This window comes from Sceloporus occidentalis, unplaced genomic scaffold (genome assembly GCF_023333645.1).
Source record: "Sceloporus occidentalis isolate IW3139 unplaced genomic scaffold, rSceOcc1.0.p SCAF_172, whole genome shotgun sequence".
In the NCBI taxonomy this organism is placed as follows: domain Eukaryota; kingdom Metazoa; phylum Chordata; class Lepidosauria; order Squamata; family Phrynosomatidae; genus Sceloporus; species Sceloporus occidentalis.
In genome coordinates, this window is record NW_028317152.1 from 1520728 (window position 1) to 1542998 (window position 22271).

At 38.6% G+C, this 22271-nt stretch overlaps 1 protein-coding gene across 1 annotated transcript in view; it reads left to right on the forward strand.

Moving 5' to 3' along the window:
- The window catches only part of LOC149279311 (protein transport protein Sec31B-like), a 48787-nt gene extending 37265 nt beyond the window's left edge, over positions 1 to 11522 (forward strand). Inside the window, exons 21-25 of the mRNA XM_089501332.1 lie at positions 6555 to 6616; positions 8283 to 8423; positions 9336 to 9455; positions 10595 to 10666; positions 11343 to 11522. Coding sequence (XP_089357458.1) covers positions 6555 to 6616; positions 8283 to 8423; positions 9336 to 9455; positions 10595 to 10666; positions 11343 to 11522 — 575 coding nt within the window. The remainder of the gene's footprint in view (positions 1 to 6554; positions 6617 to 8282; positions 8424 to 9335; positions 9456 to 10594; positions 10667 to 11342) is intronic.
- The last annotated feature ends 10749 nt before the right edge of the window (positions 11523 to 22271 follow it).

Sequence of the window (22271 nt, forward strand, 5' to 3'; positions counted from 1 at the left end):
ATTGTTTAAGAACACATAAGGTAGTGTACCTGTGCTGTTTCTGCTTAGCCAGAGAGGTGTTAAAAACAGTTACACTATTCAAATATTTCATCCACCATTTTCTTTTATAAAAGGAGCTAACTGCCTTTTTAGTAAAGCAAGATGTATTTATAACTCGCAATTACAATATTTGTAAAGTGTTTTTCAGCCATCATGTGCACGTTAATGATAATCATGGTCCATTAAAATGTACGTGTTGTATATGCTTTCACTCTCCATTGTTGATATTACATGCAATTCTACTGAACACATCTCCTGCTCGGCAAAATACTTTAAAATGCATATGATGACTGGAGTGTACCCCTTTAATTAGTTCCTCGTTATGTATATCTTATAGATTTGACTCTGGAATCTTCAGTGTGACCATTAACGATCTTTTGTACGTTTTGCAGTGTCTCCTTGTTTAAATTATGTCACCTGTGGACAACATTAATTACACTCTCTAGTATGTCAAGCAAATCAGATCTGTCCTTTTATTTCTCGTCTCTGAATGTTTAATCACATAAAACAATACCAACTTTCTCAAGTGTTCTCAATTTCTATGGCAACTACTTATTAGTGCCTGCTTTTGTGTGTTCCCAGCAACAAAAATAAGGCAAAATTGTAAATAATTAAGTCATTCTTTGTGGGAAAAGTTTGGGCATTCAACAGTGTTAGGAATAATGCAATTTAGGCAGTAGTTATTGGAAGTGCCATGCAAGAAAAGGTTTGGGATTATCTCAGAGGATGGACAGCAATTTAAAAGTCTCTCAGGAGCATCTCAAACTTTAGCTTCTTGTGCCATTACAAAGGAAAAATCGACACAAGTCTTATTATGTCTTCAATGGACCCCATAAGAGGATTAATCTCAAACCTTTTTTATGTGGTACCCTTCAAGGATTTGTTGTTCGTTAAAGTATTCCAACTGGACTCTACTGGCAGGCTCTTAAACTCCTGTCTTTTGAGTTAATCTCAAACCTTTTTTGTATAGTAGTACTGAAAGGTAGGACAGAAAGAACAAACCATTACATTGACACCACCTCTGGAAATAACCAGCTTTCTTTCTGCCCTACCTCTGGTAGTCAGGTTTTTTTCTCCTGTTTTTCTTTAGCCACCCTTATAGTGGCAGATGTCTTACCCATCATTTCCCATTAGTGGAAATCCTACATTGGAGCCACAACCCTAAAGACTTCATTTGGCTTGGGCCCTCTCTCTAGTTTTGGCTTTGGAGTGATGAAAGGTACCGGATATTGCCATGGTGGAAGCCCTTTTTCCATAAGACAAAATATATTGACCCAGCTTTCACCTTCTTGTCTTCAAAAAATGGCTAAAAGAAAAAAAAATAGTAGCATCTCTGGTGGGTTGTGAAGGGATGTGTCGACTCCATTTTGTAGTTCTAGTGAGGTCTTTTACTATTGAAGCTTTGGTTCTGATTATTGTTAGCCACCCTAGGGACCGCTCATACTTTTATTTCCTGGGGTTCCAGGTTCCTCTTCCATTGAGTTTAATTCCACTTCTGCAAGGGATTTTGCATGCAAGATGGCCTCCGTGTTCTTCCAAGGTGCGAGAACCTGCATTTTTGGCCTCGTATTCAAGTGTGTCCCATTTGCCTAGCAACAGGGATGTTTTTACTCGTTACTGGTCATTCTCTGCTTTCTGGCGGAAGCTATCCTCTCTGTATGCCTGCCACCTTTCCACTTGTTCTTCCCAGTGCCTGATCCCAGATCTTGTTGAGCTGTTTTGCCTTGCTTAGACCCCAACCCTGTGGGTAATCAGCCATCACATGCTGCTCCTCAGAAGTCTGCTACAAAGACCTTTCTTATGCTAGTTGTCAAAAGTCTATTCATGGCCCCTACAAGTGTATCTGTTAATCTGTGAAGAACCATGTGCCACATCCAATCAAGAGGGGTTTGTCATTAGAAAATAAAGGAGAATATACAAAAGATTCACAATTTCCCCCACTGAAGATGTACTCAAGCTTGTCTCTGCTGTTCATTCATTATGAGCCTGTGTTATGAGCCTGTGTTATGAGCCCATTTAGAACAACAGGTGAATAATGCAGTTGTCAAAGCAACGAGGAAGACAGCCTTGCCCCTTGAGGACAACTCACATTTCTCAGATCCTATACATCATAGAGCAGAGAGAAACATCGAGAGAGGCTTTTGATTCAGCTGTTATGTACTACAGGCCTGGCTTAGCCTCAGCCCCAGTGGGATGATCTACCAAGACATGGCTTATCCAGGTTGATAAAGACATTACTGTTGATCCTTAGGGTCCTAATTTATTTAGTACTATAAAAAGTGCCAACATGCTGGTTAGGACTGCCCCCCCAACTGTTGCAGCTAAAAGATCCCTCTGGCTTCAGGCTTGTTCAGGTGATTTTGAATCTTAACCATATCTGTATGTTATGCATTTTGTTGGTACTTTCTTTAAGAGTATTTAGTCACAAAAGGAACCAGCACGGTAAGAGATCCACTAGGGATTGATGAGTAAGGCCAAGGTTCACTAGGCCTAATGGTTGTGGCAGTTAAGGTCACTTTTATTTAGAACCTTCTGTCCATTATCTCTTAGTTTTAAGGTCCATAGACAAATGTAAAGGTTTTTTTTTTCCTGCTGCACATGTTTCAGGAGCTTTGCCTTAAACTGATTTTCCTTCCCATTCCCAGTAAGGATCTGTACAAATTTAGTCTATTTTCCAATTTTTTCTTATACTAAACTTTTAAGAGGTTATCATGTCAACGTAGATGTAAGATACATCTACAAGTGTATCCATTGGTAGCTACTGAAACAGGGCAGAATCCCAATTGATTGACATAAAAAAAAAAATGTGAGCCGTCTGGGGAGCACGTGTGGAACAGTTTTCTGCTTAAGGGTTTTGAACTTGGAGGAAGCAATTTCCTAGAACTACTGGCAGGCTAGATGAATTTATATAATCGGAGACAACTGCTTCAGAGGCGGGTTGTTTACGTACAATCTGACAGTCAATCACTGGTGGCTTTTTTTTTAATTAAGCAGCTGGAAGCTCTCACCGGAAGGACTATTTTCAAGGACATAACTTTATTTTCAGAGTTCGTCAGGCATTCACATCAGGTGAGCTCTCAGAAGCAGTGGAAATGCTTTTGTGAAACAACAACTTTGGAGGTGTGGATGGTTTTCTCAACCTCTCCAGCTACTTTAGTTGACTTCCTTAAAAAAGCTTTTAGTCAAGATCTACACCCTGCCACTTTGGAGGGTACAGATTGCTGCGGTTAGTTTCCTTTGCACTATAGGGTCAGTATACACATCTGGTTCGAGATTTGTTACAGCAGTTTACTATATATGTCCAGCCATGATGCCTTGAATGCCTTTCTGTGGTCTTAATCTGGATCTCCATTCGTTTTCTCTTTGTTTGAACATTTACGATGTATATCTGGTTTTCCTAGATTTCCTGCTTTTAAAGACATTATTATTTGTTTTAAATAGCGCCATCAAATTCCGTAGCGCTGTACAATGGGTAGACAGGACATAACAAGTAGTATGTAACATAACAAATTGACTTACAGAGACAACAGGTGAGGAGGGCCCTGCTCAAACAAGTTTACAATCTAGAGGGATTTACACAATAGGTAAAAGGTAAAAGTGCCATTGTAAGGGATGGACCAGCCACACTAGTGTAAGTATTGCATTCGAGGGACTAGGAGAGGTGAGCTAAGGGAATATGGGGGGTGTTAATGTGCAATATTATAAGCGTCCTGAAAGAAGTGGGTCTTGAGAGATTTTTTAAGATGATAGACTGGTTAGGAGTGTATTTAGAGATGAGTGAGTAGATGTAGGTCGGGGAACTGCTGTGAAGGGCTTTGAAAGTAAGAGTGAGGATTTTGAAATGAACCCTGAAACGCACAGGCTGCCAGTGAGGGGAGAGATGTTGGTAAAGCGATGGGAGAGGTTGATGAGTCTGCCAGCAGCATTCATTGTAGATTGTAGAGAGGTGAGACGGTTAAGAAGAAGACCGGCTAAGACAGAGTTACAGGAATCAAGACAGGAGATAATCATGTTTTTAAGATGGAGGCGACAGTTTTTAGAGACAGACTGAATGTGGGGGGTAAATGAAAGGTCAGAGTCAAGGGTGACACCAAGACAGTGTGCATGAGTAGACAGGGAGATGATGGCACCATTAATAACGAAGGGAATTGATGGGGGAATCTTAGCAATGGAGGGAAGTTCTGTTTTAGAGAGGTTAAGTTTCAAGAAACATGCAGACATCCAGGTAGACACAGATGCAGGGCAGTTAGTTACATGATCTAAGACAGAGGGAGAGAGAACAGGGGAGTCATCAGCATACAGGTGGTATTAAAAGCCAAAGGATGAGATCAGTTTGCCAAGTGAGGAAGTATAAAGAGAGAACAGAAGGGGTCCTAGAACAGAGCCTTGGGGTACCCCAACTGAGAGAGGAAGGGGAGGGGAAGTGTTACTTAGCGACTACTGTACAAATACCCAGTCACCTATTCTGTAGCTTGGATTTTGACATGGCCCAGAACCACAAAACAGAATAATTATTAATAAAATCATCCACAGTAAGAAAATCTTAAATGCATCCTACCCGTGTAAATGGCCATCACACTGTAGTATGACTGAGTGCTCCAAATTTCACTTTACCTTTCAGGATGTCTTCCATGGCTTGCGAATCGGCAAGCTTCAGAAGGTAGACATTCTAGAGTAACAGACATCTTTGTAACAGTGTGGCACAGCTTGTAAATCTGTAAAATTAATGTGTGGTGTGTTCTGAAATTGTCATTTGGGGAAATACAGCCCTGCTAACTTTGTTTACTTTTGAAAACATAGAAATTGTAACATTACACAAAAGTCATAAAGATAGATACATAATTTTTCCTAATAATTGCAATAAATCAATAATTATAATAACTTAATCAAAGGGGATCACAAAGTCATCTTTTGAGACTGCTTTGTTGATCCCTCCCTTTTGTATTATTACCCCCTTGTGTATTGCCCCCAGCCAGCACTATGTATATTTATGCCCCCAGCCTGCCCCTTGCTTTAGTATTAATTTATGTAATGGCCCCAGCTAGCTGCACATCACTTACAGCCTCCCTGTGGCATGCCCCCCCCAATTTACGCATTCACTCATTCACTCATTCATATACCCATTCACAGATACTCATTCATTCCCTCATTCAAAGATACTAATCATTCACAGATACTCATTCATTCCCTCAATCACGCATACTTGTTCATACACCCACCCCCAGACTTTTGCAAGGGGCGCTGCTTTCCTCTGTGTTGCTTGCACTCTCTGCAAACAACTTCTCTTCTGCCATCCCAGGGGAAGCAGGAACCGAGCGGAATCATGTGACATAAATTCACATGACTTCTGGGTTCCTGCTTCCCCTGGGCAGAACAAGAGACATTGCTCGCACACACTGTAAGCAACAGGGCCCCTCTGGACGCGGTTGTTGCAGGCTTTTGCCCCGCATTAAAGACAGCCTCGTGCAGCTGCATCGGCCACTTCAGTGTACGGTCAGCCCACCGGGAATTTTCACGATGGGCCAGCCCTGACTAAGCCTAAGTAGGGGCCTGGAGCAACAGCTTCTTCAGTCCCTACGTTAATCCGGCCTTGTGCAGCATTTAGTTTATATTTACGGCTTGGGGGAATTGACCCCCGTCCCAGAATGGAGGCTTTTTTATGTCTTTTTCGGACGATATGTTTTTGGCCACCAATATTACAATCCATCCCTGATTACAATGTTACAATATGGTTGGCTTGGGTATGAAAACAGTCAAGATTACTTAATTCTAGAGATTTTTTTGTATGTTTGTTGACATTCCAATTCTCCCAAAGTGTGTGTTAATTGGCATGCATTCTTTTTTTAAAACCTAAATCTTATGTAAGTGCCAAATGAATATTTTCCACACACCAAGACTGATATTAGAGAAAGTTAATTCAATGAGAGAGATATTTCCTATACCAATATCATTCTTTGAGTTTGTTTCTTTACAGTGTACAACTTGTCAGACTTATATGTATTAACATAATAAAATAATCAGAAATAGTTATGACTTTGTAATTACTTCTTCAATTATGACATTATTATTCTCAAAAATACGTTCAGGTCCGAACTCAATTCCAGATTGGTCCAGGTGACTTCTGCACAGATGGAGGCTTCAGTTCTTTTTAGTCCAAAACTTGTTGACATAATAGACCACAGGTGGTAGTATTTCCAGAGGACCAAGCTATGCTAGGATGTCTGTTTAGCTCTTGCACATGTCTCTTAGTGTCCTGTCACGTCAGTGTATTCTCACCAATGCAAAATCTTACACCTAGAAACTTAGGAACACATCATGGTATGTAGTAACGCTATACATTGAAACATTACACTCATATACACTTATATACACACTATAGCCCGTCATACATCTTGTAGTCTTGTCTACGTGGGCTGCAGTGGAAGCAAATGTTTTTTTCTTCCAGAATAACATGATAGTTTGGGTTTGAGCCCATAATTAAACGCTTTTTAAAAAATTCTTATTCTCATTCTTAGCAGCTGAACAGGAAGGTTGGACTGATTCCCTCTCCATTAAAGCAGGTGTACCAAGGAAAAAGGTATGGAAAATGTTTTCAGGTAGTGTGTACATATTAAACATCTCTTTTGTATTTGAGAAATTAGTGTGTATTTATGCTTTACCACTTCCTGGTCTTGCTTAATAAATAGTCTGTCCACTGCATATATGATGTAAGGGTTGTGTGTACTTACATGTATAAGGTCAAAACTAATAGTAAAGCAATATATTTTACATGCTGTTACTCTGTATTCTAAAACTTGTTTTCTTGAATTGATTCTGCTTTTTCAGATATGTTAACAACATGTTTTTAATTTTCTAGATTTTTTATTGGGCTTTTTGCAGCATGTACATAAAGAACCTTAAGATTATATAGAATTCAACAAAAAGCAAACTGAGGGTTATGTGTATTAAGTAACTGCTGGAAAAATAACACTTTAACAACCGATGAAATGTTTCTGTTGATTTGAACATTCCATCGTGTTCCTATAGCGATAAAACCACTTTTATAAATTTGCACTGTAATCACTTTTTACATAACCCACAATGAATTAACTTGTGTTTATAACAGGTGCAGCAATAACAAGAGACACCAAAGGGGGAAAATAAATATTTTTTCCTTGTGTATGCAAGCTCTTTAGCTCTCAGAAGCTAAAGCTCCTGGCTTTCTCAGGATGCCTGGCTGAGAATCAGCTTCAGGCTGTGCTCACTACAACCGGATTAGCTCCTCGTTAAAGCCATCTACTTTTGATGTGGACTTGTTGGAGAAAGTCTGTCATGACCACATAGTTTAGTTGGGAGGAATAAACGACTCATGTACCAAACTCACACATGCTTTAGGGCTCAGTCTACCGCCTCCATCTTTTTTTTTTATTTTATTATTATTATAAAGCCTGCTGTATCAAGAGAGTTTAGTTTCCATAATTTTTATATTCATTATTCATGCCACTCTGTAGCAGAGGAGGCTGAGCCTGTGTTTTCCCACCCCAATGGGAAATATTCACCTACAGAGGCAAGCAAAAGCAATGCATGCAATTCATCAATCTAGAACAGCACAGAAAGCAGAGGAACTTCCATTTATTATATATTTTTTGTGCAAAGCAGACTATTCTTAAATGTCTGCCTTTACACGATATTTTCTAAAGAATCTTAAAGTGTCCAGATTCCAGAGTGCTATTTCAACAAAGGCAGAGTGAAAATGAACAATATCATTAAAATTAACAATATACAAAACTCATAACATTAACGTTCTATTAAATCAGAAATGAAGAGCTCTTGGACACAATGTGCACTGCTGTATTGAACTGTACAGGTTTGTTGGTTATGACCTCTTCCATTTCGCCCTCAGTGTATTAATAATGAATGGGAACCAAGAAAAGTCCATAGGATACTTACATGTGAAGAATTTGTAAGTGGAGGGATCCCACTTTTCAAGCTGTGTTTTCTGTGACACGCACATACATTATTTTAGATTTTTAATTTTTCTTTCTGCTGGTCACTGGCAATTCTGTCCAGTACAAGCAAGCAGAAGCTTGGCCATGGCATAATGTAGACTGCCCTGGATGCAGTCGTGACTTTAATAGGTTACCAGAACAACAAAGTGACCTATTGTTTATCTAATGCAAAATGCAGGTTATCAGGATTTCCCCATGACTATACTGGATATTTGTTTATTTACATTTTAATCCTTTTGCTGTGGCTCTCTTTAGCCAACACAGTTCATTCCACTGGCTCCAATCACTGCTCCAGTGATGAATCTTCCTGATGAACGACAAACTTTTCAGCACCAACTGGGAAGCCAAGATCCACATCAGGCTCCTCTAGGTGTTCCAAAGGAAGCTATTGTACAGGTAAAATGAGTTCCGTTCCATTCTACACTATAACTTGTGAATTCTTTGTATATTTCTTTCCTTTGCTTCCTTTCTTTTTTCTCATTCTTAATACAGTCTAACACCAGGAATTTAATCTTCGCAATAGATACTTTCACATTTCATGAGAAAATATCCAGCAAAAGAATTGCATATTTAAAGGAACCAGCTAATAACCCATACAGCCCATTCAATGATGGATTCCCATTAAAGTACTTTTATATGCTTTCTTTACCTGTAAGAGAATAAAATCAAAACACAATAGCCTGGTTAAACTTCTCCTCCTTTCCGATATCTGTGTTTCGCAACAGTTTGAGCTGCTAGAAGCTGCAAATCACTGGCAAGAAAATTCTTCCCCTGAAATGAACTGTTCATTTTAAAAGAAATATGTTAAATCCCCTAATCCCTCTTTTGTCCATTTCTGCTTGAAGGAACGAACATGGCCTATCTAGCAGGATAACATCCCATTCTAAACCTGAATATATCTTTGCGTATATGTGTAGTAGACCTGCAGTGATGACCGCTAGTAAACTGAGGTGGGATTTATGAGTGAATCGCTTCTTCTCTCACTGAAATAAAGACATCAGTAAGAAAGATACTGTGTTTGCCTTACTGATGACTTTTATAAATAAATAAATGCATTTTCCAATCGAATGGATTTCTAAGTTGTACAGTCTGAAGGAGAAAAGGTGTTTCCTAAATAAAGACACTATAGGTCACAAACATCTACACTAGTTACTGAGCCTGAATAAAAGCCATTGTCTTCTAACAGAACTTTTTTTTTTTTCACTAACTGCACAAATAAACCTAAATGTGCACTTTTTGTTTCTAATACAGCCCAATGTGTGTATATATATATATATATATTCTTATTACTCGTTGTTCTGCTAATAGGGGATACAACGATTGCCAGTAGAGAAAATAGAGAAGAAGGAGTTGCCTTTGGCACATAAGCCATTGCAGAACACATTTGATGGCCTGGTGCAACGATGTTCTGCAGTACCATCAGACCCTGTAAGTATATGTTTATGGGGTCTTTATTTTATTCTAGAAAACACAGGCTAAAACGACTACGCTGAACCAACGATTTTGTGGCTAATGCAAAGTTATGGGGTGGTTTGTACATGAATTTCCTGGTTAGGAAATGTTTCCATGGAGTTCCTCCACCAAAATGGGCTGATTGGCCCCCACATTATATACAATTTATACTTCACCCTGTCTTGTAGGATACGCTTATGATTTGACCCTTCATAATTTATATTGTTGTTGTTGAGTTTAATTTAGTGAATAAGCCCCTTTGTGGAGCATGTTTTTTTAAATTCTTTTCATTAAAGAATTCATATGAAATTAACCTTTACAATCTGTGTTTTTAGCACACTTATGTACAAAACATGAATCATGTTTTTCTATTAATATAAAATGAACTTATTTTTCTTTTGTGCCTTATGTGTTGATCGTATCTTGCTGCCTCACCACATTTTAAACTGGTTCCATTTCCAAATATATTTATGATAATAGCTTTACAGAGGAAATGCATGTGTTTAGGCACAACGTTTAGTGCTAGATATTTTTAATTATGCTTCACTGGTGGATTATGGGTAATTATATTTGCATGAAATGTCTTGACTATATCTTTGGCTGTTGGGATCTGGAAAATGATATAGGTATAAAAACTGTTTGTTTTTCAAGATAGTTCCTCTTTAAACACATACATATTTAAGAGGTTTTTTTTAAACGATAAACAGCAACTGGATGTACTTGTGTGTTAAGAAAATCTTATCTGGAAAAAAATTATAAACTAGTCGAAGAATTTATATTAAATAAAGGCAATGATGTAGTTCATAATATGTTTGGTTATAAACAAGGCTCAAATATATTTTGGGGGTTTTTTTTTGTTGATATAGTATAATTTATAATGTGTGCTACAATAATTAATTTGACAACTAGATTTTAAATAACAGTATCTAATTTTAGGTAAAGTCATTAAATTAAGGTGTAGCCAGGTTGAGTCGGCTTCGTCAAAAGGGGACATCTGCAAGCTCTAATCTAATTGGCGAAACCACTCTTCCCTTCTAAGGGAAATTATAACTTGCCCACCTTCTGATTAAGGTGCAATAAATCACTTAAACATATCTTCACTTTACTCTGTCCAGAAAACCAAAAGGAAGCTGGAAGATGCTCCCCAGAAGTTGGAATGTCTGTATGAGAAGCTGAGAGAAAACACCGTAAGTAGGGGATTTTTTGCTTCCACCGTCAGTATTTTTTAACCACCAAGGCAGAGGGACATGTAACCCCCGTGTTACCCATATGAAGACCACATCCCTACTAGTAAGATTCCATGTAAAAATCTGCATTAAACGAAAATGTGTGTATTCTTTTAGATTTTTCGATGTAATAAAAATTACATGGATTTAAATAAAGTAGTTTACATAAGTAAACATGACTGAAAAAAAAAATCAGGTATAGCTGATGAGATCCCAAGTCTGTTTTGACTTGCCATCCATTTTGAACTTGACCTCTAAGGCCATTTTAGGGTATTTTAGGTATTTTAGGGCTATAAAAAAAAAAGTAACTTAATAAATGTAATCTTATGCGCAAAAACTTGAACCTTTGTTTGATTCTCAACACTTTCATTGCGTATGAACTTTCCAGTCTTAATTTAGATGGCGATGTTGTCCGAACAATTAGTATGGCTGGAAAAGGCCTCATCTGTGGCAAGCTAGGATTTCTGGATACATCTGGTTGAACACTGTTGAGGGAATTTGTGCTCAAACCATATTGATTCAAAGCCAGAATAGTTTTTAAATGTGAGATCTAATATCACAAATCTTTACAATGTTTTATACACACATTATAATGGATTAAATAGTGAAATGATTGTATATGTCTTTCTCCCTCCAGCTATCCCCTCATATTGTGACAGGGCTTCATGAAATTGCCCGCTGTATGGAAACGCGCAATTACCAGCATGGTTTAGTTTTACACACACAGGTTGTCAGCAGCAGCAACTTCAGTGAAGTCTCTGGATTCATGCCCATCTTGAAAGTCCTTATGACTATCGCTAACAAGTTGAACGTGTAGCACCAAAAATGGAGGACTATGGTGAGGAGTACACTTAAAATTTCCCCCACCCTTTGAAGAACTGGGTGCAAATTCCTGTTGTATGTGATTTTTCTTCCACGTGTGGACTATATTATACAAAGTATTGTGGACGTTTAAAACTTGATTTACCATTGTTAATGTGACCTTGGATTTTTGTTGTGCCATTGACCTAAAAAGACATGGTTTCTCAACAAAAAAAATGTTGATAAGAAAATCAGACATTCTTTTTGCTATTTCTGAAGAAAGCCAAAAGGAAAATTGGGTTATTTTGTGTTTAAAGAAAAACAAAATCTGCTGAGCCCAGACTCAGAGATGCCCTGGTGACACGAACGGTCTCCAAAATCCAAGAGTGCTGTGCAGTTTGTGTATTGCATTTTTTTTGTTTTACATATTTATACAATACATTATACCCTGCCTGCGTGTAAAGGTCCACCTAGGCATGCAACCATCGAGCTATGCAAGGCGTGGGGTAAAGAACGCCAGTGTGTTTTTGGATGTCAAAGCACTTGTGCTCCCAACAACATGTGTTTGTATTGCCTAAGTGTCCTCAGTTAAGAACGTGTCTTAAATTGCATAATTAAATATGTCTTTCTTTTTCTTTGTTTGTAAATATTTTTGTAGAAATGCATACAGCTAGGCCTGTTTACACACATATATCAGATGAATTTCTATATAACGCTCTCTTGTTGAGTGATAGGATGAAATACATTATTTATACGTTGTTGCGCTATATAGTTTTGATGTATCCCATTCTTATGGTTTTGGTTTCAATTTGTGTGATTGTAATTTGTTTCTTACCATAATGCAGATACAGAATTCCTGTTTGACATTAAAGACATTCTAACGACATTAAGAGTGTGCTTAGATGTATGTCTAAATGGTTGAATCATTTGGCTTTTACTTGTATTGCTCCAAAAATGCTGTGTTTAGGTTACATTTTCATTTTAGCTTTTAAAGGCATTGCAAAGATATATTGTAGGGTTTTTCTTTTGAAGTAAGATGCAAGCAATTCTGTGATTCTGAATAAGTTGTCCACTGCTGCTGCCGATACAGCATTCTATGGACAGCATCTTCATTCTGTTTGAAACCCATATATGATCAGAAATGGAATAAAGTGCAGCATGCTTTTTTCCGCTGCCTTCAATGCATCTTTGTTCAAATGAATTACTCATGTAATAGGAATATACTCAGGTATGTTATGATTTATCCACTATTAAGGTACTTGCAATTTAATGTAGAATTATAAAAGCACAATTATAGTTATGGAAATGTTTGCTCCAGATAGGCTGTAAAAAACTAAAAAACAAAAAGAAAAACAAACCAACAAGAGGCTTAAGTTTACATGTAACCACTTTGCAGGGGATTTTAATTTGGATTCTTTGAACAGTCTTCTGGTAACCATGAGTGCTCCATTGGGCTCACCATTGACACTCAAATGCCTGACTAATGGGGAGCATTATCTATCATACATGCATTCTGCACCCCAAGCTGTGTAGCCCCAGTGCTCTTAAATTTGACATATTCAAGTCTTTGAACGGTGCATTAAATAACAATATCATTTTAACATATGCAGCCCTTAAAATGTCTATCTCTTTTATAGTAACCATTTTCTTTAATTTTCTTTATTGAACTTTGCCATGACAAAGTGGTTATTGGACATGTCATCCCTAAGATGAAGCCTTTTACTTTGTTGGTATAAAATAAATATTGTATTTATATAGGTCATATATATATATATTTTTATTTTAGTTAAACTTTCTGGAGTCTTGATTGTAATGTAAATTATAGTGGCTTTGAGCAGGTTCGATAAAGCACCTAAATTTAAATATATTTTGAGGGTGAAAGGGATTAAGATCATCCTGGCATTCTAAGAATCTTTGTTGCCTAACAAGTCTATAGAGCGATGGATAGCCATCTGTTAAAAGGCCATGATTTGCAGAAATAGGTTTATATTGTTTCTAATTCACTGAAAATGAGACATTTACAACACAGATGCCTTGAAATGCTTGCCAGAAAGGAAGGAGTACATAATATGACCACCGTAAGCCATGAGTAAATAGTCATGGGAAGCTGGAGAGGTTGCATATTCATAAACTAAACTTTGCATAGATAGATTATAAACACGGGGACTGATGTTTGTGGGAAGGGTTTCTAGAATTTCTGGCTCTGAGTTTGGACTGTTCCTACCAGGACACAATATTTGGGCTTGGTAGGTAATACCACAAACAAAACAAGTCCAGCAGGTAGGCTAAAAACATTAACCATTACCATATGGTAATGTTACACGATGGAACAGAAAGTTGAGAAACAAATACACTTATATGTTGTTAGAAGAAAGACAAACCATTGAATGCAGAAAATGTATTTTATAGAAGCTGCTATTTAACTATAAAGCATCTGTATACTAAGTAATTTGTGCATATAAGCTAAAATGAAAGAACAATGGCTTTTTATCCAGAATAAAGCAATTTCTGAATTTATTTTTTGGGAAGCAGATATTTATTGTGAAAGACTTATTGGAAGAATCGATTACCCTACAGTTAACGCTAAACTATGATGGTCTCCATCTGGAATCCTGTGGTTCTCCATCTTGTTGTCCACAAACCTGGTGGCTACAGATTGATTGCCTCACCCCCTTGATTCATATTTCCAGATATGACATTTTCCATCACTGTTCGGTACCTAATGCGTGACCACATATCAAATGGTTTTGAAAAACATGTATTTGTTCTAAATAAACATTGTATTTTAATAAAACTTGCTTTGTTTAAAAATGCAATACCCTTGTTTCATTTCACTGTTCTTCATGTGTAGCGCTTTTCTTGACAAAAAATTAAATTAAAAAAAAGCAGTACTGGAGGGACTAAGAGCCCCTCAAATCACTTAAGGGCAATATTTCTTTATTAGCGCAAACATATTTTGTTCTTTAAATCTAGTGCAGAGTTGTCCATCTTCAGCCCTTCTAAGCACACAATGTACCACTTTAGTACATGCTGAACCATTAAAAATTTATATAGGATTGTGAATGTTTTTAAATGTAGTGTATTGTTTGGGTATCTCCTCCCACTGTTCTCAAAAACTGTATTCATTAATTTTTAATTTAGTAAGACAGAACAAGCTAAACAACATGAAGCTCAAAGAGCAGATTACGTCACTTCTGCTTTAATGTTTGCCTATTTTACATTAACACAATGTGATTTATTAAATTGGAAATCAGTCACTTCTGTCCCCAAACATTAGTGTGTGGAAAAGCAGTTCTGGCATTTCACACATGCAGTAGGAAAGGCCTTTCTTTTCACACTGGGCACGCAGAGGTGAAAGGGTGTTAGTTGGCAGATCCACCGCATTGAAAGATTGGGCTCCTAATCCTGTTTTAGATAACCATGTCTGGGGATGCTAGAATGTTTTTGTGTCCATGTGTGTTTGGGAGGGTAGAGGAGATTGTTAGGTAGTATTTGTTTGTAAAGCCACTTGCTTAGTATATAATACTTGCACTAACTTCTTTTGAAGTTCTAAAAGACTCCACAAAGTCCTTTCCAGAAGAGCCTTTGAAGCCAAGAACCCATAGAAAAGCATAAAGAAAAACAGGGAGGATTAGTGTATTCAACAGCTGTGAATTTCGGTGGGAGGTTGATGAACTCCTAAGTCTTTGTTAAAATAAAGGAAGAAGAAAAGGAACCCTTCTCTGTTGGAGTTAGATACACACAGGGGCCACGATCTTAACTCAAGAAGAAACAAAATCTACAGGGAGCCTTATGTTCAATGCCAAAATTTTCCCTTCATAAACTGGGAAACGGTGTAATAGCTTAAAAAAAACACGAGATGATTAGATGGATTAGCATGTCATATCTGTTAGGTTCCCGATAGCCGACATGTTTTATTTAAACACAAACATTTCCTTTCCCTTCTTGTGAGCTCTTAGGTGTAAAATGTGATTACTTTACACAGAATAAAAAACTGACAAGGGTATCAGTACAGTGGTGACTAGATTCCAGCAACCTTATATAGGTGAATTGTGTAATGTGGTTACTTCCCAAATTTAAGGACTTTTGTATTAATATAATTAAAGCAAAATATTTTTTCATTATGTTTCCGCTTGTCTTGAAGAATTTGGGATTTTTTAAATAATATATATAAGCAAGCAGAATGTATTGTTTTGCTGCAAAACATTTTCAATTCTCTTTCAAGCCTATGAATAGGTCCATCAAGTTCAACCATTCCACAAAACCATATAAGTTGACTATGTATATCATTTTTATAATTACATATTTTTTACATTGTTAGCTTGTTACCTAATGCAATTCATTATACTGAAGTTGATAGCTTTACTTTTACTTGGCCTTTTCCCCGCTGGGTTTCTGCTATTCCTTATGTATGGGTAGCATTTTACAACAACCCAATGACAAAGTGAATGTCATATGTAAACTTGTTTTTAACTAATATGGGATCAATGTGTCATCATACAAAGATATTTATACATCATTTTTTAAAACAAAATAATTATTTAAGGTGGCCTACATAGAACGGTGCTATTTTATTTATCAAATTTTGCAGTCTAAATCAAAATTGACGGTGGTTGGAAACCCAGCAAAACATCTTTTATGAAGGCAATGATGCCTAAAGAATACAATGTCTGTTAACATTCTACCAGAAATCTGTTGTGCTTGCTTTTTTTCCTCCAGTGAAGTAGCCGGATTATTCTTCAGAATAGTTTTATGAAGTGGGTAATTTTGACCTATGCCCCTTAAATTCCACCTTTGTCTGCCTCATTGTGAGGCAGTCGGGCCTCTATTTATTCCACCAGGACAAAGCGACAAAACTGTTCACAAAGTCCGCAGCGTGGTAGAGGTTTGCTAAAGCTGCAGGAAGCATGAAAGTGTTTTGCTTTTGCCGGCAGGTGTCACTATATTGAATAGAAACCTACACGGGGGATTCATGTCACAAGGAAAACTGGTGGAGAAAGAGATGGCATTATTTGTATGAAACCCAATGAGAGCTGCCTGCTAGCCAGGGCAGGGAAATAAAAACACTAAAAGAGAGTGACTGCTTGAAAAAAGAATTTATGAGCCTTGATATGTGTTGTTTTCCACTCCCTGTGCTTTGTGTCGTGTACTGTCTGAATTCTTCCTCTGCTTGCATTGGATGCATTTGAAAAGATGAATGTTCGTCTTAACAATGAGAATTCTGAAAAGTAGAAAAAACATACCCAATGGTATTCTCAAATAAAAGGGAATGGTGGGCCAATGTTAACTTTTTGTGTGCCAGGTGCATGGTACTCAAAACATGTGGCCTGTAGCTACCTCTTTATGTCCTCTTTATTCTAGTGTAATGCTTTTTAGGCAATATAGAATTCGACAGCACATAAGAACCTGTTGGTCTATCTCATCTCCCTGGTTCTCCTGCTGTAAAGATGCAAACCTTACCCAGTCTGTGGTCTTGTCTTTTGATTCGGGTTCATGCATGTTTAAATCCCTTACTACAACTTCTGCTGGGAGGCTGTTCCACATACTGTATCTAGCCCCCTTTCAGTAAACCAGAGGTTCAGGACCCACTAGTTTTATATTATGACCTCTTGTTCTAACATATTTCTCCTGTACTTTGTTCAATTATTATCATTTATACAGTGCCAACAATTTACACAGTGCTTCTAATACTAAGTAGCCAAGACGAACCGATGCACTAGCTAAAAAAGCACCTGCTTGCAAGTTTACCATCAATATGTATTTAAATGTTTCTATCAGGACCCCTCTCTCTCCTCTGAGTTGTGCGCATTTAGCTCCCTTAGTCTTTCATGATAATTTATACCCTGCAAACCAGTCACCATTTTTGTTGCTCTCTCTTCACTATGTCAATATGCTCCTGGAGAATAAATCTTCTGAAATATGAACAATACTTTAGCGGATGTCCAAAGTGTCTATCTGTGAAGTGGCATAACCACCTTCCAGTACAATGCTTGCCTTCTCTGACACTTTGTTGCATTGCCTGCATAATTACTGCATAACTAACGTAACACGTAAATGTAGCATTCACTTGTATTTTTATGTCACAATATCTGAATTTTAAGGCATTCCACAAAATTTTGGAGTGTCTGTGGAGTCATGCGCTGATGTTGGTCAAGAAGACCTGGCTTGCAAACGGCATTCTAATTCATCTCAAAAGTTTTAAGGAGTTTAAATATCAGGCTCTGTGGATGCTTTTCAAGTTCATCTACTTAAAATTTGGGATTAATTGTGATTAATCAATTACTGATTATCCTGATTTCTGTATCTTTTTTCAATTATGCATCAAGATCAGGTCTTGTTAAGATAAAGTTTTTTTATTGTATCGAACAGATGAGGAAACCAAAAGATAAGGAAACAGGTGGCATTACCCACCCCTATAATAATCTTCAGAACTGTTGTTTTGGATGCTTTCCAATAAAGCCTTTCTTCAATTGTTGAACTGCTCCAAATTATGTGAATATAAATGTACGTGCACGGAGAGAAAAATAAGACACACGACACACTCTGGGTCAGGTCCAAAATCACTCTGCTTTATTTTGTTTATATTATAGATTATATAGGGACGTCAAAAAGGGACGTCAGATTACGTAAAACTTATTAATTGGTTAATCCTGAAACTATGCGGAAATAGGCAGAAAGGCAGAAAACAGTTAGATACTTTCCTGTAACTAGATATAGTCAGGATGGCGCTTGCGGTTAGTAAAACATAGATAATTGAATACACTGCTACTTGCGTCTCCCACGTATCTGCGTGAGGTGTAGCCCTTTATTGGTCGAGGCCATCTTATATTCATTAAAGCAATAAGTGTTTCTTGCTGATATATATATATAGTGGTTCCATAACAGTCCCCCCTTGAATATATAATGGCCAACTGTCCCTAATCCTGACAGATCCTACCGGACATAATCCCGCATCCTCTTCACCTGCAGTGGCGACAAATTATCCCTATTGGATAAAATCCCGGTTTCAGGTCTTGGACATGTCCCTCGGATCTATATGTCCCTACACGGGGCGGGGATTACCGTTGGGGGTGACTATCGAGTCAAATGCTGTTTCATAAGAAGGCGCAAAACTGCTTGGCTCAGTATCATCGTACATGAGCATTAAAGGGATTGGCAATGGTTACCATACGTCGGATGGATGGGCCAGCATTTGGAGCCAGGGGATTAGGTGGAGGATCACTTTGAGGCTCTTTCCATTCTGGATTATTTGACAGACTCCGCCTTTTTCTGCCAGAATCATATCTGTGCCATGCGATTCTGAAAAGTCATCTGGGTTGCGGCCTCCAATTGATCCGAAAGTCCTTGGAGCGCATCTCGGGTGTAGTTGACAAATCTCTGCTGATTATAATAGATATAGTTAATCCAGTCAACATTTTTATTTATTGTAACAATGAGAAAAATGGATTCGAAACCAGCGACAACTTGATCTCGGGCTTTATACTCATCTGGGACCCCCCTAGGAACTCCTATTGCATCTATATACACATGGGGGTCGAAGCTTCCCTCGGGGGCTTTTGAGACACTGTGTTTCTTACGGAACAGGGTAGACTGGGCCTCAACAGCTTCTGGCTCTTCCGACATTATAAATAACGGCATTATAACTTTGGCCAGTGCACATTCACCAGTCCAACTACCTTCTAATCTGGTGCGCAGTTTCATGTCTCCACATAGCCAATAGATGTCTCCCAGAGAATATACTTGAGTCTGTGTGGGGGGACCGGTCAAATTGCTGTATTCAGCAGAATTACCATTAGAGAATTTACCAAGAAATTTGCCTGTTCCTTTGGTGTTTGAAATACAAATGTAAGTGCCAGAATATATAGTAATTCCTCCGTTGAGCTTGGGAGCCTCGATTAATAGAGGATATTCTCTTTTCCATTTCTCACATTCGGTGAAATTGTTACTGGTATTGGTATAAAGACTCAATAGACATAACAGTGACTGATAGGGCAACTGTAGGGGTACTGTACCCAGATGTGGACGGGCTCTACCACACACATAGCAATTGGACTTATTGTGCTTAATAGCAGAATATTGCATCCACTCGAGCCATAGATTAATATCATTATATCCAGTTTCTATGGCTACAGTATCCTCATAAGTGGGATTCGCTATAGCTATCATACGTTGAATGGCACGCTGGACCATATATGGGATTCCTGGTGGTTTCAAAACTGGTTGGTTTGATGGTTTACCTTGTGGCTCTTTCCATTCTAAACTATGGTACATATCTTTAAGATAGAAGGGGGCCTTGCCGCTCATAAAACCATATTTGTAAATCCCGAAAATATATTTTCGAGCATCAGTTGGCCGGGGATTCTCTATAGTAAGGGTGTATCATTGGTTATCACCAGTTCCGGTGGATATGAGAGTCATTCGTGAGAGCAATGATTTACCATATTGATCTTTGAGGGCTAGGGCTTCAGGGGGCTTATATCCCCATTTGGTACCTGAATTAGTTATAACAGAGCCCCAATACCTACAGTTGTCCCCCCATTGCCCTCCAACATAGCATATGTACCCAACACATTCTCCTATTTGAACATCACAATACCCGGGGTCAAAATTGTCGGTGGTATCCCCTTCTTGTGTCATCACACCAGTATATACATTGGTGTAGCGTTTAGAAACACAATTTATAATGTGGCTACTGGAATTGTACCAAAAAGTGGGAGGACCTGCTTGTCGTGCGTTTCTTGTAATGGCTACCCGACCCCCCTGGTGACTGGTAGCTTGAGTTGGTTTTCCTCATATATATTGAAAAATAAATAATAATAATAATAGTGGGATGCCCACTCTTTTGCAAAGGCTATACATTTTAGGAGTCAATTGCTGGAGGATTGTATCCTTTGACTCTTGCAGTGCAATGCGTGTATCCACGTGGGCTTCTCTTCAACTTTTACTGAGATAGAAATTGTTAGTAGCACTTGATAAGGGCCCTCGAATTGCGGTTCCAGAGTGGATCGGACATGTTTCTTCACAACCACCCACTCCCCAGGCAATAGGGAATGGGTACCTTCGAGGGTATTGGGATCTGGAATAGAAGAGAAAACTTGGGCATATATATTAGATCACTGAGTAGTCAAAGCAATAACATATTTTGCAATTGTTCATAATTCATTTGCAACTGCTGTGGGAAGTACTGTCCTGGCCTGGGACTACTTCCAAAAAATATTTCATGTGGAGTGAGTTTATGTGATGCCTTTGGCGTGTGTCTGATAGCAAAAAGCACGATGGGTAGGCATTGTACCCAATTTAGACCAGTCTCTTGTGTCATTTTCAACATTTTTTACTTGATAATGCCATTTAGTCTTTCCACTTTCCCGCTACTCTGGGGTCTGTAGGGAGTGTGAAAAGCAAGATGTGAACCTATAATCTTCCACACTTCTTGGGTGATATTTGCAGTGAATGCAGGTCCCTGGTCGCTTTCTATGACCTCAGGGACCCCGAAGCGACAAATAAGTTCTTGAATAAGTTTCTTGGCGGTAGTGGGTGCAGTTTGGTTTCGTACTGGATAGGCCTCTGGCCATCCGGAAAACACATCGACCACTACCAGTACATATTGAAATGTCTGACACATCGGCATTTGAATGTGGTCAATTTGAATCCGTTGGAAAGGGTATTGAGCATTCGGTAAACATTTGGATGGTGTAGGTTCTGTCCTTCTGGTATTGCACTGAGCACAGATTAAACATGATTCGGTGGTTCGTGCTAGCATCGGGGTGATTCCTGGTGCGATCCAGATTTTCTCGATAATCTCCTTCATAATGGTTTTAGACTCATGCGTCGGTCCATGAGCTAGTGATACGACTAAAGGATATAAAGTCCGGGGTAAACAAAGATATTGGCCTCTGGCCCAGGCTCATCCTTGGATGCTCCTTCTTGTATCCATTGATTTTGTTCCTTGGTTGAAGCTTGTTGTTGTAATTGAATTAAAATATCCCAGTCTAATTCCATTGGTGCTTCCTTGGTCACCGTCATTAAAGGGACCGCTGAGTCTTCATTGAGGGCTGCTTGCTTGGCTGCACTATCTGCTAATGCGTTTCCTTTTGCTTCCATAGTGTCAGCCCGTGAGTGTGCCTTAACTTTGATCACTGCAACTTGTTTCGGGAGTAGGGCCGCAGTCATCAAAGCTTCAACTGCTTTCCCGTTCTTGATTGGAGTCCTTGCTGCAGTGATATAATCTCTTGCCTTCCAGATGACTCCAAAATCATGTACAACTCCGAAGGCGTACCTGGAATCCGTATAGATATTTGCGGTAGAATCTTTAGCCATAATGCAGGCCTCGGTGAGGGCAGCTAGTTCAGCTTCCTGAGCTGACTGATCCGGTCGTAGAGCTTTTGCACAGAGTACAGTGGTGTCAGTCGTAACCGCCATTCCCGTATGGAAGTGACCCTTGTCATCGGCATATCTGGAGCCGTCCACAAATAGGGTCCATTCTGCGTTTGAGAGTGGGGTATCCTGTATGTTCGGAGGCGAACCGACTTCCGCTTGCATCATGGTCAGACAATCATGTGGATCGTCCTCGGGTGGTACATCTGGAAAATCGACATTTGATGACTGTATATGCCACAATAGCTGTTCCTGAAGATCTTCTTCTGTGGCTAGATCAATAAAATCCGTAGACGGAATATCAGTATACTCCCCCCTTGGAAGTGGAAGGAGGGCAGCCGGATTGAGAACACTGCATCGTTGAATAGTAACATTGTCGGGCAATAACAGA